At 43.8% G+C, this 18,009-nt stretch overlaps 1 protein-coding gene across 26 annotated transcripts in view; it reads right to left on the reverse strand.

Annotated features, from left to right (window-relative positions):
* The window catches only part of NRXN3 (neurexin 3), a 1,600,055-nt gene that overhangs the window by 1,465,663 nt on the left and 116,383 nt on the right, over nucleotides 1-18,009 (reverse strand). For 19 of the 26 annotated variants that reach the window (XM_046009310.1, XM_046009332.1, XM_046009306.1 and 16 more), the window contains exons 4-5: nucleotides 17,794-17,823; nucleotides 15,103-15,114 (exon numbers count right to left, since the gene is read on the reverse strand). In XM_046009310.1, the coding sequence (XP_045865266.1) occupies nucleotides 15,103-15,114; nucleotides 17,794-17,823 (42 nt within the window). The remainder of the gene's footprint in view (nucleotides 1-15,102; nucleotides 15,115-17,793; nucleotides 17,824-18,009) is intronic. The other 7 variants (XM_046009334.1, XM_046009311.1, XM_046009316.1 and 4 more) reach the window with 1 other exon arrangement.

An 18,009-nucleotide genomic window follows, 5' to 3' on the forward strand; every position in this document is an offset into this window, starting at 1 on the left:
AGGGGCAGGGATCCTCTGTCCCATGGAAACCATGGAGCCATTGTGTTCGTTAGACTGGAGGAAGGTAAGCCACAGAAGTCTACCAGGCCTGACACAAGATGACGCAAGAATAGAACATAACTCACCCACTGGGGTAGAGAAAAAAACCCTTTCCCTGTCATCCTGGACACACAGCTGAATTACGTTCCCAGCCTCCTTTGCAACCGGGTGGGATCGCAGGATTGGGTTCTGGCTGATAGCATCACACACTACTTCCAGGTTTGACCCTTCAAAAAAAAAAAAAAACCACCCTTCATGCTCCCTCACCTTTTCCCTCTCTCTCCATCTGCCAGTGGAATGCAATGAAGGACAAGGTTCTAGAAAATGGCAAAGCCACAAGATAGAAGATGCCTGAATGACTGTGTGGACCCGAGGCCCCTCCTTCACCATGCACCAATCTGCACTGTAAAGTGTGACTCGAATAAGGAACTTGTTAGCATCAACCTCCTGGGATTTGGGGCCTGTTTGTCACAACAGTTAGTCTACTCTGACACACACCATAACTTCCCTGCACCTCTCCATGTCATCCTGTTCCCAGCCTACTCCCTGGACTTCGGGGTCAGGTAAACACAGACAAGCTGGGAAATGAGCCCCAAGCAGCGGCCACAGCAGTGTCAGGACAGTATCTCAAACTCACAGGCAACAACTCTCCGTTAGAAGAAGGCTCTCACATTTTAAGTATCATTTGGTGCAAAGCCCAAAAGGAAAGGAAAAAAAAAAAAAATGAATAGCTTTTGGAATTCATTAGAAAGGTGCTTTCCTCCTACCATATTGTGAACTGCTTAAGAACAAAGACTGAGGGGGGCCTGGGTGCTCAGTGGGTTAAGCAACTGCCTTCAGCTCAGGTCATGATCCCAGGGTCCTGGAATCGAGCCCTGTATCAGACTCCTTGCTCAGTGGGGAGCATGCTTCCCCCCCTCCCTCTGCCTACTGCTCTGCCTGCTTGTGCTCTCTCTCTCCATCAAATAAATAAATAAATTTTTTTTAAAAAGAACAAAGACTGATTTTTACTCATTCTGTGTATCCCTTGTGCTCAGTGTTTGTTAAATTCAATTATACTTTGTTGTTACTGTCAAGAATGGAGAGAACATATTATTTATTAAAATTACGGCATGAGCCAGACATCTTGTTAGGCACTTAACATGTGTTACTTCACTTCTCAATTCACCACAAGTAAAACAATGTATTATTTATAATACATTATATGTAATAGTATCTATATGCATTCTGAAGACTATCTTACATTAATGCATCATTATCCCCATTTTATGGAAGGGAAAACTGACGTTCAATAAAATTAATTGAAGCGATGGTACATCGTTACATAGAATCAGCTTCAGCTTCCGGGCTCGGGCCAGGCTAAGCTCATCTTGGCCTCCTACTAGCTCTGTAACTAGTTTTGCAACCCTGGACTTCTATTTTCTTATCTGTGAAAATGGGGATAATGTCATGTAATCATTCAGAGATTTCTTTAAAGGGACATGAGAAATAAATTTTTTAAAAATTGCTTCACATAAAGGAGGCACTGGTAGAGAAACTTAAGGATCATTTCAGCCAAGATAAACCATTTCCAAGAAGGAAGAGGCACTGATCTCACCTCGAAAACAAACTGCCAAGCAAGAGCCAGCGGAAGAGCCAGTAAAGGGAAATGCAACCACTTACCTCTTGGGAGAACGGTCCTGTCTCTGTCCACTAAATGGATGAAACAAAAAATGCATAAAAGACTTCCAGCTATGGGGTTGGCCAGAAAGGGCATAAAGGATGCAAGAGAGAAAGTGAGGCTGTGAATCCTCAAATGTATTTTTTTTCCCTGTTATTTTTGGAGAAAAGCCGATGAAAACAGGAAGGGATCTGGAAAGTTGACAAAAGTCATTATTCTCCACAAATTACTTTAACCTTGCCTCATCAGTGACCTTCACACTACCCCTGGTTTAATGACATTTATTTCAACAGTAGCTGATTTCACTATTAAACAGAGATGCAGAACACAAGATAATACAACTAAATCACTCTTGTAAATATTTAATATCATCGCCTTTCTTTTTTTCCTTTTAACAAATCACTATCAAAGCTGAGCACATAATAGAAAACACATTTATTTATTCTATCCTGGAAAAAGGCTTAGTGCTCTTGCATTTTATCTATCTAGTTCTCCAAATGACTTTGACACTTGAGAGCCCTTGTGATCAAAGCAGTCTAAAGGAAGGTGGTTTGGCAACAATTTAAGAACTGATTTCATGCGTTGATCAACAGCCCCCAAAAATGCCTCATGGAAAGGCACTAAACATAATCCATCACACCCATGGCAAACTCTAAAGTACAAAATTACTATTTTTTTTAAGATTTTATTTATTTATTTGACAGAGGAGACACAGTGAGAGAGGGAACACAAGCAACGGGAGTGGGAGAGGGAGAATCAGGCTTCCCGTTGAGCAGGGAACCCAATGTGGGGCTCGATCCCAGGACCCTGGAATCATGACCCAAGTCGAAGGCAGACACTTAATGACTGAGCCACCCAGGCACCCAGAAAATTATTTTTAAAAGAAAACAAAATGGGAGTTGCCTGGGTGGCTCAGCTGGTAGAACATCAGACTCCTGGTTTTGGCTCAGGATCCTGGGATGAGACCCAGGTTTGGCTCTGCGCTGAAAAGGGAGTCTGCTTGTTTCCCTCTGTCCCTACCCCAGAGCCCGCACGTGCTCGCTCTCTCTCTCTTTCTCTCAAACAAATAAATCTTAAAACAACAACAACCACGAAGGAATGATACTGGCTTAAAGATAGATTCCTACTTGAGAAAAAATGAATTTTTCTTTTTAGTTAAAAAAAATTTGTAAACAAAATTATGAAACTATTCTTAATGGAAGAAAAGAAGTGGAAAAAATCATTAAGTAACAGTCCGAAAATTAGTCCCAAGTGTATTTCCGTACAGGCATCTCCTCTTGGAAAACGGCAATATGGGACAGGAAAAGAAAAAAACAAGCGGGTGTAAAGGCTTTCTAAAGTCATCTTGGCATTCGTCACCCTCTTACTCTAAGCCAGAAAGTTGTACAAAGAGTCTAAAATCCTGGAAGTCAGAGCAATTTACTGACAGTGTCAAAGCAGGGTTGCATGGGTCCTTGGGGCAGTTACATATTTAAGAGCCAGCCTTGTTTAGAATGCTCACACCCCGCTATTTGCGGGACCTTTCAGACTCTGCATTAGCAGTAATGAGTGCAGCAGCCCGTGGGGGTATCTATAACAAATACCATCATGCAGTGATGGTGACGACAAGTGGGTCGCGTCTTAGAGGCAGTTTGGTGGGAGAGAAAAGAAACCAGCATCGGGAGTTAGAAGGTCTGGGTCTGACGCCAACGACACGGCAAATTATCAGTGTGGCAACAGGCAGGACCCTTCTGCCGCCTCGGCATATGTGTTGTCATCCACAAAATCACAGTGGGGTGGACTAAAGGAATTCTAAGTTCCCTTTCTGAAGGGTTCTGAAATTATGTGCTCCTAAACTCTGGGGAAGTAGATCAGCATTTTTTATAAACTAGCTCTTAACCAAATGCGTTTGTTTTCTTCATGGCTCATGTAGTTTCATCAAAGGAACGTAACGAAATCCCTTAGCTCTCTGTGCACACGAAAAGAGCAAACACATCCATCTAACACCTAAAGAGCACACTGGCTTTATCGGATATACTTTTTTTTTTAAGGTTTTATTTATTTATTTGCCAGAGAGAGAGAGAGTGAGTGAGCACAGGCAGGCAGAGCAGCAGCAGAGGCAGAGGGAGAAGGAGGCTCCCCGCTGAGCAAGGAGCCCGATGTGGGACTTGATCTCAGGACGCTGGGATCATGACCTGAGCCGAAGGCAGCTGCTTAACCAACTGGGCCACCCAGGTGTCCTGAGAATACTTTTTTTTTTTTTTAAATTTATTTATTTATCTGACACAGAGAGACAGAAAGAGAGGGAACACAAGCAGGGGGAGTGGGAGAGGGAGAAGCAGGCTTCCCGCTGAGCACGGAGCCCAAGGTGGGGCTCAATCCCAGGACCCTGGTACCATGCTGAAGGCAGATGCTTAACAACTGAGCCACCCAAGTGCCCTCTGGGATTACTTTTTCTATGAGTAGTATGGGAAGCCCTCAAGGAAGAGGCCAATGGTTCCCTCTTGCAATGAAAGCACCCAAAGACCTCCCACTGAAAATAAAATGGAATCACAGGAAGCTTGGATCTGTCCATGCTTCTGAACTCTGCTAAGAGTTACTAACTAGCTCAGCAATTTCTAACGCCCATCCAACAAGCATTCACCGAGTCCTTTCTACCACGAGGCAGGCAGTGTTACAGGTGCAGGACATACCACAGTCACGAACACACATACCGCCCTTACTTACGTGGAGCATATGTTCTTGTGGACTACTAACTCCTTCACGTTGCATGGTGCTATTTTAATTTGCAGAACACTCCACCTGCATGATATCAGTTACTATCCAGAACGAACCCACGAAGTAGGCATTGTACAGGCAAAGATGGGAAAAGTTTAAAAGATTAATTTGTTCTAAATTCCCAGATCTATAGTGATACTGATGAGATGTATTTATTACGATGTTGATAGCTAATGTTTGTTGCTAATGTTTGTGGTAACTAATGTCTTTTAATGTCAGATCCAAGCTCAAACATAAGCCTTTTAAACACATTGTCTCAGTGGCTCCCAGCCACGCTATGAAGTAGGTAGTATTGTTGTTCCCATTTTACTTATTAGGATAATAAGGCTTAACAAGGGTGTATACCTCGTAAATGTCAAGCACTGACATCAGCGCTCTGATCTGTCCTGTTTTCTCCCCCAGCATCCCAAACTAGTCTTCCGACAGGTATCTCAGGGCTCTTTGTATACAAAATGTTGACCCTGCATTAGAGTTATTCACACCAGGATGTCCGGTGTTCAAGGCTCAACTGCCACCTGGATCAATTAGTTTAGAACTGGGAATGTCACCCATCCCATAACAATTTTGGCCAAGACATTCGTAAATGACATTAGTGGTCACTTGGATTAATTAGTTTAGAACTGGGAATGTCACCCATCCCATAACAATTTTGGTCAAGACATTTGTAAATGGTCATGAGTGGTCACTTGGGGAGGGTCCCGGCTGGTTCAGCAAACTATGTCTCCATAACCAGATTAATAGTCCCAGGCGAATGGCCCACAACAGATGACCAATGGCAGCCACTTCATGCTGAAAGGACAGCACAGAAATAGGACAAAGCCCTCTGCCTTGCAGTGAGAGAGCCCACAAAATCCTTAGTTGAGCCAATGATTTCTAAACACAGTACAAGTCATTCTTTCTGGGAAGAATTCTTCTACCTATGTGTTCACTGTTTGGGAAAAAAAAGGGGGGCATCGATAGTCAAACTCTCAGAGCGATGGGATAAATGGTCTTAGCAATAAACTGATAACCACAAGGACTGTTCACAAGCTCCAAATTTCAAAGCGATGGGATAAATGGTCTTAGCAATAAACTGATAACCACAAGGACTGTTCACAAGCTCCAAATTTCAAAGCAAATAAAACTTAAAGTTCCCAGTAATTTTCTCCTCTTATGCTGAGATCAGCCCTTCCTGGAGTGAAGCAGGCCATTTATCAGGAACGTTGTTTACACACAGTGGATGGAGATCCGTCGGAGTACTTAGGTAATACAAACTGGAAGCTGGAAGCCTGTTAACAAGACTAGTGTCTTTAAAACTGCAGTTGTTTTAACATCTGTGTTATGCATTTTACCAGGAAGCAGTAATTTCCCTATTGAAACTAATCCATCCAAAAAACTATTCCCAATCAAAACAGAAAATGCAGTTACAAAGATTCTTGAGTAAAGGCAATCCAAAAGCCTCTTTCAAATTCTAGAGACACGACAACTTATAATATTAGACTTGGAAAAGACTCGAGAATTATCTTGTCCCAAGTTTTTCAACTGAACACCAGTTTTAATTCTAGCTATCCTCATCCAAAATGTAAATTGTTAAAAAAAAAAAAAAAAGATTTCACATCAAATAAATTTGGGTAACTTTGAAAATGACATTTTCTTTCTCAACAATGTATAACTTTCATTGTCATAACAAAGGCTCTTAGAAGTCCTACCGTCAAAAAAAAATGTTTCATTTTGTCTTCAACCTATGTTTTGAGAACTTATTTTTCTCAGTGCTTTTTTTTTTCTTGGAATATTATTAGCATTTCTCAAAATTCTTTAAGAAGTTGGCAATCTGGCCGAACACACTGTATAATATCAGATTCTGAAAGATGACAAAACCTCCCCAAATACACACACGCTGATATTTTTCCTTGGGGTTATTTTGAAATCAGGTGAAGCACTAGCTTTAAAGAAATATAACACTTAGAACGTGTCCAGTTCCTCTAGACTTAAACAATAAGCAAGTGATTAGTGTTTGATTGACCTCGTCTTCCCATCAACTGAGTAACGACACACAAGTCACTTGTGACAAGATAGTACACTGCAAAACTCATATTATAAAGATGACGTTCAGAGATCTCACCAAGAACTAGAAAATGTGTTTTTTCAATGCATATTTTAAACCATTCAGCAATTCCTTTTTTAACTATTTTATTTATTTGTTACTTATTTATTTGAGCGAGAGGGAACAAGTAGGGGGAGGAGCAGAGAGAAAGGGATAAGCAAACTCCGCACTGAGCACAGAGCCAGATTCAGGGCTCGATCTCACAACCCTGAGATCACTACCTGAGCCGAAATCAAGAGTCACACGCCTAACCGACTACACCACCCAGGTGTCCCACTGTTTAGTAATTCTTTTTTTTTTTTTTTGAAGATTTTATTTATTTATTTATTTGACAGAGAGAGAGAGAGAGAGACAGGGAGAGAGGGAACACAAGCAGGGAGAGTGGGAGAAGCAGAAGCAGGCTTCCCACCCAGCAGGGAGCCCCATACGGGCTCTGATCCCAGACCCTGGGACCACGACCTGAGCTAAAGGCAGCCACTTAACGACTGAGCCACCCAGGCACACCCTCCCCTCAGCCCCCGTTTTGTAATTCTTAAGAGCAGCAAGGTACAACTGATCATAGTAACACACTTAATTCAGCTTAAGAAAATGGGTTAAGAGATTTTCCTACCTCTGTTTGTTGTCTAACACCCAAGTTATTTTGTTTTGAGAGAATTATAATACAAACACATCTACACCCAATAGTATTTGAGGTTTGAGATCTAGTTCCAGATAGTATCGAGCCAAAGAACTGACTCTCATTTCAATAATGGATCTGCAGGCATTTGCAAGACACAGTCATTAGCTTATCTTTAAGTAAATATTTTGATTGTCAGACAGCTCGTTGCAAACAAGGATCTTTTCCAAACACTCCTGATGCATCCAAGGCCACTTGCACACTTATTTAATAATCTGCGCCTGTGCTAAAATACGAAATCATCCTAAGGAAGTAGAACCCCAGAAAAAGCATGTTCTGCGGGCTCTTCATTCAAAAGGGCTCCAGAACATGCGGACCCCGCTGTCTTTCATCAGTGCGCTACATTACCATAACGCTTAGGAAGTGAGCTATTACACACCATCATCCCTCCTCACCGCTATCACAGAAAATCACACACTCACAAAACAGCATTAATTGTCAGAATTAGCAACCATTTAAAAGGCAGCTGTTCTTTCACTCTTAAATAGGCTCCAGATTTCAGATCCTCTCCCTGTATGGGTCCCTGATCTCTTGCTCTTACACGCATGCATGCACACACAATGGATCCCTGGCCAAGCGCATTTTTAAAAAACAAAAAATTTTTTTTTCTAAATTCAAAGAACACGAGAAAATATTATTTATGAAGCAACATTTTCCACCCCAGTACTTGCCATCATTGTTACCATCAGCTGACAAGCTTTCAACCCGCAGGGAAGCACTTGCGACAGCTCTAGGTGAAAGGGCTCTGATTTTGGCGGCGGAGGGAAAAAAAAGAGCAGTATCTCTTTAAGAGTCAACAGTAAATTAACTTGCCCCAAAGAGTGAAATAATTAGCAGTTAGTAGCTTATTAAAAGGATGGCAAAGGCCAAGCTGCCATCTGGGATCTCCAGTTTCTTGTGATTGTTATTATGTCAAGACGTGCAAGCTGCATTAGCTTTCATGTCACCGCGCCCGCCCTTCCTTCACACGTAAATTTTAATGAAAGATGCCGCACTTTTAAAAATCAGATGTCCATCAAAAAGTGTCATTAGTCTGGCTTTTTACAAAGCATATGGTCCTTTCTACCTCTGCTGTTCTACTAGCCACTAATGCCTTGGGAATAAAAGAAAAGAAAAGCCCAATGATATCAATTAGATGTTCTCTTTGTGCAGAAGGACATCCGAGTGCCATCAAAGACAGAGCAAAGCTACACACCTCCCCGAATGACAACATTCGTGACTCTGTTGACACACAATAAAAACCACAATTGCCTTCCTTTCTCACAAGGCTAGCCTTTCTTCATGAAAATGAAAGCACTCTGGAGCCTGCCTGCTGGTTGATTACTACGTGGGTATGCACAGCTTTGGAGTGGAGAATAACTATATTAAAAATAAGTGACAGAAAGTAGGACAGAACCTTGGGGGGGGGGGATGGGCACTGACAGGGGCGTATACAGGTTAAATATTTAAGCGTACTCTTGAGTGTGGACTTCCATATTCTACGCCATGTGTGCTCTCTCCCAATAAGCTAGCGAATGAAAAAATGAAAAATTCCTGCTTGTTCACCTGCAAAGAACCTTCTCTTCCCTGCGTCAGAGAATTTAAAAGGTGGGTGATTTGAACGCAAGTATTACCTGACAGTTTCCCTTCAAGATACATTCATAAAATTAATTCTAAAACTCTGGATATAGTAATATGCTGAAGACTGAATTTATTTAAAACTTTAGGAGGAGAGGTAGCTGTTACATCCGAAAGCCATTTTCATACTGCTGTGGACCGTCACCAAGGTGTCGGAGGGCCGGCCCATGTCTGCGTAGCCAGCCCCGTGTACTCAGCACCTGGACCTGGCCCGGCACATCGCTGGCTCTCTGTCAGTATTTGCCGAATGGTGAACAAACATCACTTCTCTGATGTTACAGCAGACAATACGTTAAATTCAGAGGCAGGGCTCCCCGGACTGTATTCTTTTCAGTATATTACACATGGAAGCCACATGCGAGGACACATTCAACCATGATAAAGCTGTGAATACGCATGTGGAGAAATTATACCTCTACCCAGATACACTACACTGCCCTGCACACCAGCAAAATAGTCCAAGACGTGTACAAGCCCAAGCACCCAAGGCAACACATTTGCTTGTTTTCTTATTAAATGTTTTTTCCACCACGTTACCCTTCTGGATTCTCTCTATATAAAAGCTGTGGTATAAGCATGTCACAATTTAATTCGAAAGATCCTTGACCTATCGGTGCTATCAAAGTTAAGTTTATATGGGTCTACCTAGAGATCTACCGTTAAAAAGTATCCATCCTCTAAGATTAACCAACTCGGTTTGATTAAAGTCTATACCTCTCAGATCAACCAACTTTGTTTGATTAAAGGCTATACAAGCACAGCACTATTCATGTTCAAGGAGAAAGTGTTTTATGATATATATGTACACACAGATACAAAATCTATACATAACCAATTAATCCAAATTGATAATTGAGAAGGAAATAAGCATGTTGCTTGGAAATTTGAGCAATATTTTCCTTGATGTGGTCGATTGGAATTTAATTGAAATATCCCATTGATCCATCACACATTTTACTAATAAATCTGCTCACATTAACATTTTTTAAAAAAAAAAACAAACTCCAAGAACAACTGTTCTAAAAAAGTCTTCACTGTCCAATGAAAATTTCTAAACAAGGAAATTCAAAATAAGCACTTCATATTTTTAAAGCACAATTTCAAAGACATCAATGTCAAAAACATAGAGTTGCTAAAATCAGGCAATTTTACTTCTATGTTGAAAATAAATCTATTTTCCCCCGCAGACTTTCAAAACATTAGAAGGGGGGAAAAGAGGCATGGAAAACAGGCTTCTTTAAAAAAACAAAGTGATTTTATTCATTGTCAAGAGGACAGATCACTGGTAGATGAGAAACAGATGAGGCAAGAGATGGAAATGTAATATTGCCCCTATTTTATTATAATTAGATATTTATAGAGCACAGATGAGTTTATTTTCATAATTAGTAGCTGGCATTGCATTTACTAATTTGCATAAACAGTTGGCTATCAAAACAGTAACTTCTTTGCAGGGCTTTCTGGTCCTAGCAGGGACAAGAGAGGGCTCAACTCCTCAAATCAGCTTTCTTAATGTTATTACCAGCAAAATACAATCTACATGGAATCACATTCGAGTTCATGTACCTTGATTATCTCCTTCCAGTTTGGCCAAAATTGATTAGTTCAGGACTGGAAGGCAAATGATCAAATCTACACGGGGAAAAATACATGCAAATAAATTGAAAGAGATCTTTAAATTCTGACAGATTAAAGTAGATATTAGGGTCAACACTATCTAGTCCAGTAATAAAGGGCTCTGTAAAGCAAAAGGAAAAAGAAAGTAAATGTCACCCTCCACTGCCCTCGTGATTTAAAAATCTTCAAACTTCTTGGCCATTGTTGTAGTCTGTTACTTCTCTTCCTGGTCATTCTCAGCATTTGTCATACCCTCCACAAGCATGCCTACCCTACTTTACAAAACCAACTTCACTCAACACGTGGATCGGGCTCCCTGGCAGCAGGAAAGTTTCCTGCTCCCTGACCGCTGCTACAGGCAAAGAGAAATTGAATCAAGGATGCTGCCAATGACTGCTTCCCAAGTAAGAAATCTTACTCCTTCTTCCTCAAGCCAAAGGTCAAAAGCTTGTAGCTTGTGGTCTACGGTGTGTTCATACGTACATACATATATACATATGTACATAAAATGAAAGATGCCATAAACTTACATGTTTAGAAAATCCACTTCTGGCCTTTCTTGAGGATCTAGGGACACTGGGCATGCATTCTTTGTGGCAGCAATTAGCTGGAGCAGAGCAGAGCCTGCTGCCCTTGACGGGATGTGTGCTCCCCAGTTTGCTATGGTCCCCACCACTCTCTGTTGGTGATCTTACACCAGGACTTTTCTTACACAGGATCTGCTCCTTGATGACACCTATCAGGCCCCTGTTGACACTGAGTCTGCAATATCTACCCCAGGTTCAGTTTCAAGGAAAAATATTTGGTGACCTAACCCAGAATGGACAATCCCTAAGTCAATAAGAAAAAGAGGATAGAAGCTAAAACACACTCAACATTTAAACAAAGACTGTCAAAATCAGGTCAAAAGAGCGGACCAAGGCGGGTTGCTGTGTACCTCCTCCACTCAGCCACTTCCTAGCAGTCACAATGGCTTTTGGCTCAGGGCATCCCAAAGGCTTCCTGAATGTGGCGATGACCATCACGGCCTGTACATATATACATACATCCCACTCTGTCTCGTAGATTTCACGTCATGATTCTTTCCATTCTGCTCTCACAGCTTTCCGGCTCAGCTTTGAAGAATGACAAGATCTGAGGCTTTCTTTCCTCTGATAATCTCCTAAGAATAAATCCAAAGACTTTTCCTGCTTTTATTCTGATACAATCAATCTGTGACCATTTCCCTCTGTCATTTGCACACCGGGCCAAGAGAAGGCCTGGGTGAGGAGAGAAGTGGAACCACAACATTTGGCCTCACTCCATGACCCACTGGGGCTTCTTGGCTCAGGCAGTTGTGAGGCTGAGGAGGCCAGTGATAAGGGACACAGGTTGGTGTACAATTCTGGATCAAATACGGAGCTAAGTGCAGTGTGGGTAACAGAAATGACCAAGATGCAGCCTCTGTCCTGTAGGGAGAGGCTGCCCGAAACACACAAGTAAATTGGATTGAAGGCATTTTGGCACAGGAACTCCATAACAGAAGCACAAAGTCTGCCACACCTAGGAGGCTTGGCTTTAAAGCATGATAAGGAGAGGAAGGGTATTCCAAGGACATTCAAGAAAGAGGGCAGAGCCCCGGCGGAAGACTAAAGGCAGAAAACCATAATGTGAATTCAGGCGGAGTGAGTTGTTGACTTCAGGAGACAGGGGGCCGGCAGGGTTGAGAGTGTGCAGTGGAAAATATTATAGAAAATAAAGCTGGGGAGGCACACTGACAATTATACAAAATTATACAATGAGAATCCTTCAAAAGCTTTTGAACAGATGAGCTACATGATCCGATTTAATTTTAATTTTGCTTTATTTTCACTTTTAGGAAGATGATTGACAGCAGACTAAGAAGGATTAGAGATTTGGAGTCCCTTCCACATGCCCCCTACAATGCTACACACATCTGGACATTAACAGATGAATATGTTTGCCTTCCACATCCTTGCCCATCTTGCAGAGCAGAGTGCTCCAGGTCCCCAGTAACTCTAGTAGAAAATATTAGAGAGATACACGAAGTGTGAGCTCACCTCCCAGTGCAGCACTCAAGGACAGACAGCATCAACTAGGAAATGAAATCTTCGTGTGATTTCAATGGGCAGAACAAAGGTGAGGAGGGGTGGTTACCGGGGAGAGAAAGAGAGTAAATAATGCTAGTGGAAGAGGAAAGGTCCAAAAAGTTTCCCGGGACCCTATTTGGCAACAATTTTGCATCTAAGATTAATAGGAGAGAAGGTTAAAGGTACACAAGGCCATCTTAGGGACGACTTTGAAAGTGAGACAGCTAATCCTGCACCCGAGGTGGAGGACAGCAGAGCTTAAGTAGTTCTCAGTTACTGGACAGCCTGGAAGGGGCAGGAGGACAAATGAGGCTTGGGCAAAAATCAAATAAGGGCTACCTGGGAACTGAACGAGGGTGTTGACAGTAGAGACGCACAGGATATTCCAGAGGAGAATCTCAGTAAGATCTCTCAACTGATCACCCAGGACACAGAAAAGGTCAGGAAGGATAGAACGCGATTCCTGGTTTTCAAGTCTGGGTGATGAGGAGGACAGAGGCCCCATGAACGAAAATTGGGATGTCGCAAAGGGAAGCTGATATGAAGGTTGACTTTAGACATACTGAAGTCACATTAGTGGAATATTTATAGGGACCTGTGTTACAGAGGATGCAAAGCGGCAGGCTGGAACCTGAGACAGGTTCGTGCCAGGAAAGCAGTTGGGAGGGACATCCGTGGAAGGCATCCTCAGATCTAAGACAGGACGTAGGAGCAGAGGTTAGGGACCCAGATTCTGAGTTTCATTTCCACTTAGTAGCCAACTGACATAAGCAAATTTAGCTCTCTGAACCTTGTACTTCTCCATAAAGCCACAGCAACACCATCACCTACCTTATACAACAGGTGTGGGGATTAAGGACAATAAGGCATAGAAAGCACAGGGCACAGTTGCTCATACAAAGGACAGGCTCAGAGGCAGCAGCAGTAGCCATAGAAAGGAAAGAAAAGAAGGTGCAAAAGCAAGGAAGATCTATCTTATGGGACGGTTTAGGGGATTACGGAGAGAAAAGGAGAGATTTGGAGGCGTGGGAAGGGAAGAAGACGGGAAGACTCCCTCTCGTGTATTCTCGAAGAAGCCAGTGAGAAGAGGGGCAGAGGACACACAGGTACATGCTGCAGAAGGGCTGAGTCCTGGGAAAGGACTGGTGGCTTTGCCTCTGAGGAGATCTCTGGCAGCCTCTGGTTGAACGAAGCAGAGAAGCGGAAGGGGCAGACAGAGATGTTTGCTTCCACTCAGCCTTCCTCTTCCTCTTCTCCCTTTCCAACTCCTTTCCAAAGGCTCCAAGCTCATAATGGGATAAAGGTTCCCCGTGACAAATTTCTGAAAATGAGCCCGCCTGTGATTAGTGTAAAAAGAATAGGCAATCAGCTGACTCCAAAGTGGAAAGACCCAAACCGCTTCCAAGGTAACCACACATAACTTGAAAAACGCACAAAAGCATAAAACTCAAAAGAGAGAGGGCCCATTCATAGACCCGAGTCAAATCAGCGCGTTCAATACGCGGTCGGCCCCTTCCTTCTTCACCATCCTCAGGCCAGAATTCGCATTTCCTATTCCTGTGATTTGCCAGTCTTGGCAGCAAGCAGCGGTGCACACAGCTCCACGGAGATAGGGCTGGAGAGTGAGGAGGGAAGAGAAGAGAACCGGACGCAGACTCGTATTTATAATTTATCAGTTCAACTCTCCCTTCACGGCTGCCCAGCGAATCCAACTCGAGCTGGTGAGCCACGTTCTTGGGCTCGGGTCTCTGACAGCTGTGACTGAGTGAAGGAGTGAGCTGTGCTCTCCCCAAAGGTGTGACGCCCAAAGCCCCATCAGAGCACCGGAGCAAGCCCACCTGCTCTACGCCTCTCCTTTTCCCTGCCCACCTGGCAAAGGTCAACTTTGGAAGCAACAGTCCAGTGTTACCTTTCTCCATGCTCTTCCGATGGAATGCACAGTCATTCCTGTGTCTTTCCACAGCTCCCGTCCCGCCCTTCTTAGCCCATTGCCCCAAGTCAGGGCATTTCTACTCCCCCAAATGCAGGAAACACAGAAGATAAAACAGCAATACACATGTATCCCCCAAATTTCACATTAAATTTCAAGCCATACACCAATCCTCTCCCCTTTCTTATCATCCTTCCCTCACAGATGCTGGTCTCGATTCCAGGTGTCTCAAGGAATGGAAACAACAGTATTACATCTCACGTCTCTCCTGTTCCTCTGAACACGGACCGGGAGAGAATCTCAGACAATTTCACATTTAAGTGAAATAGTTCTGCATAACTACCTTCAGAGCCCCCCGTTCCTGCTCGAAATAGCACGTCATAATGGGTAAGTCCCATCGTGGATGCAGAGGGAGGCAGGCCAACTCAGAATGAACCCCAACCACCGAACATGAAGTGCACTGAAGGGAAATGATAGCGTTGGCTTTTTATTTATTTATTTGTTTAGTTGTTGTTAAAAGCACTCAGTTATAATCTGGACTGTATTCATCAGAATCGACAATTCCCCTTGGAGGCATGAATATTGCAGAAGGCAGATTGATAGTTATAATGAGAAAAATAAAATCATCTCTACCTTTACTTCTACCTACAGAAATGAAGTGGAAGGTCCAGTTAAGTAGAGGAAGCATGGTGTCCACCACGGAGGCGGTGAGAGAAAGAGAGAGAGAGAGAGCAGGGAGAGGAAAACATCAGCACACGGCAGACACACAAATAAATATAACAGACGCCGCAAAAGCTCACAACAGTAAAGGCAACAGCACTACAGTATCTTGAGAAAGCAGCACAAGACAAACGCACAATGTGAAGCCTAAACAAGCCAAGACAGCTTTGCCAGCTGCCCTCACCAGCTTCACACTTAAGCTTTTCCCATTTGTTTCTTCCCAGGCCCGTCCTTAGAAACATGGTCAAGTCTGCATGCAAGAGCACTGGGCAGCCACATGTATGTGAAACTGAACACACTTCACCGACGTAAACTTGGTTTGGGAAAGTCTCAACAAAGCCAAGTTCTCCGGTGGTATTTTCCCACCGTTAACACGAGTCACGGCGACCAAGAGTGTCACATACATGTCCAAGGGGTGCCCGCATACAACACAGGTAAGTATTCCTGGACATACTTTCGGGCATCAGAAACCAATGCTGGAGATTCAGTGGGAACCAGAGGGAAATCTTTCCTTCGTGGTGAAGGAAGAGGGGAAGAAAAGCAGTGGAGGTGGGAAGCAGAGTTGGCTTCTTGGGCAGTCGTCCCAGGGCAAGAACAGAGAAGGGAGTGGGATGGGCAAAACATGAGTGGAGGGGGAATGCAGTCAAAGAACCTTCCCCAAAACAGATTAAACTGCAAGTTGCAACTTAAAAACTTAGAGGCACTGACCACCCAGAAGAATTCTGCATCCTTTCTTGGAAATCTCTTTAACGAGGATTTCATGGTATCTGCTGTGTCCGTCATTCTTTCATTGCTTAAAGACTCTATTTCTAGAAAGTACTGGACTTAGCCCAGAGCACGCATACATGGGTATGTGCGAATTCTCTACTCAGGTACAGATCATGCTGGGGGCCCAAGAGAAACTGAGGAGGGAGTGGGAGAGTGGGGGGAAGTAGATAGTACAGATTCTCCACATTATTGTTCAGACCAGTGTGCGGACTGAGCTATGTGGGAACTTGCTATCAAAGTGAGGCCAATCAGATTCCAGTAATTCAAAGAGCCTGGGGCATCCTGGTTTGTAGAGAAGTGCTTAACTTTCCCAAACTCCCAGACACCAGGTTGACATCAAGGGCATCCTCTCTACTCATATGTACTTTATACTTAGCTGCTGTCAGCAGATAACTTCCCTCATCCTCAGACAAGGATAATGAGGCTTTATCCCACTCTCTTCCAGAGCTCCATCTAACACTGCCAAACTCACCTGACCTCCTGTCTCCAGCTCTGTTCTTTGACACTCACTCTATCCCAGACCATATCTTCATTGAAAGTCGAGTCCACATCGCAGATCTTGGCTAAGCTCCGGAGGATTCAATTCTACTGGGAAGGTGTGCTTCCCCGTTACACTGTCATGTCAAGTCAGGATGCCCTCAACTGCCCACCACCACAGCTCCCTGGACATCATAAGCAAACTTCTCTCAGCCCTGGGTGGTTTGTTGATCTGAGCATATTCCCCTTTACGGCAACACCAACTGATAGGTCCGGTGTAATTGAACAGGGAAGGAGAGTGGCCCTTCAGGATTGCCCCACCCTCCTCAAAACATCAAGAAAAACCAGACAACAGAGATGGACCCCACCTTGCCCTTTTCTTTGGTCCTCCAGAAGAGGCACCATAGCCCCATGTGTTTTTTGCAAAGAAACAGATAAGAGAAATTGAAGTACCGTCTTTGGATGTCAGGGCAAGGCAGGTAGACCAATCTGGCAATCATCCCAAGGCTCAGAAGAAACACAATAGTAGCAATTGAACAGTGAAGGAAAAGACAATTTTAAGTAGGTTCAGTTCTCAAATCCTGATTTAGGCTGATGAGGTGGAAAATTTTTATTTAGGAGAAAAAGGCTTCATTCACAGCCCACCCTGTGCTTAGCTGAGCTGAATTTCCTGCACAGCTCATTCCCTGCATATTTGAATATTTTAGGTTGCAGATGCTGAATTTACAGATCTTTATATGCAGTTTTCTTCAGGGTGTATAATGAGTTAGAATCCTGCCATGAAGACATTAGCATGTTCTTTGGGTGGTTTTTGCTTTGATATAAAACTGAAAACAGTCAAACCCCCAAGGGTTTCCTTTGGCCATGTGGGGCTGAAAGTCATTACAATGGGCAATGGGATGGAGGGGGAAACAAAAAGCAAACCTTCACTCAGAGTGAAAATCAGGGAGAAGCCCAGCTCCTCTCCTCCAACCACAGGGCCCAGTATGGGGCCCAGGGAGGAGCAGGAGGAAGTTAACCGCTCTGTTGCTCGGAAATTAGCTCCATTCACCCCCATTATCGACGCCGTCATGCCTTGTTTCATGCTTCTCTCTTGGAGGCAGCCTGGCAGGGCCAGCACCCGGGATGACAAATGGTGGTGCAGAATGGACAAGCCAAGGGGATGATGGGGACAGGAAACCAAGATGCATTGGGAACGGTCCCCCCCACCCCAGGGTGGCCTGCTGCCAGCCTGGCTCACAGTGGGAGGGACAGGCAGCAAACGGCCTGCCAGCGACAATGAGGCTCTGAGCAGCCAGCCAGAGGCACGAAGGCAAGCAATTTGGGGCAGCTGCAATGTTTCGAGCACCAAGCACCTACCTTGTTCGCTCATCATGAGATGGGAGAGGCCTTGAGGAGAGAAAAACGGGGGGAAGGGGTGAGGAGGGGAAGGGAAAGGAAAAAAGAAAGAAGACAAAGTTAAAATTCCCAACGCAATGCAATCATCTCCTAGTTGTCAAGTGGAAGGAGTGGCAGGCCTTCACACACACTCAGGAGCACACACTGAGGCTGAGAAGCCGGGCAGCCCAGCGGCGG

This window comes from Meles meles, chromosome 6 (genome assembly GCF_922984935.1).
Source record: "Meles meles chromosome 6, mMelMel3.1 paternal haplotype, whole genome shotgun sequence".
Classification (NCBI taxonomy): Eukaryota; Metazoa; Chordata; class Mammalia; order Carnivora; family Mustelidae; genus Meles; species Meles meles.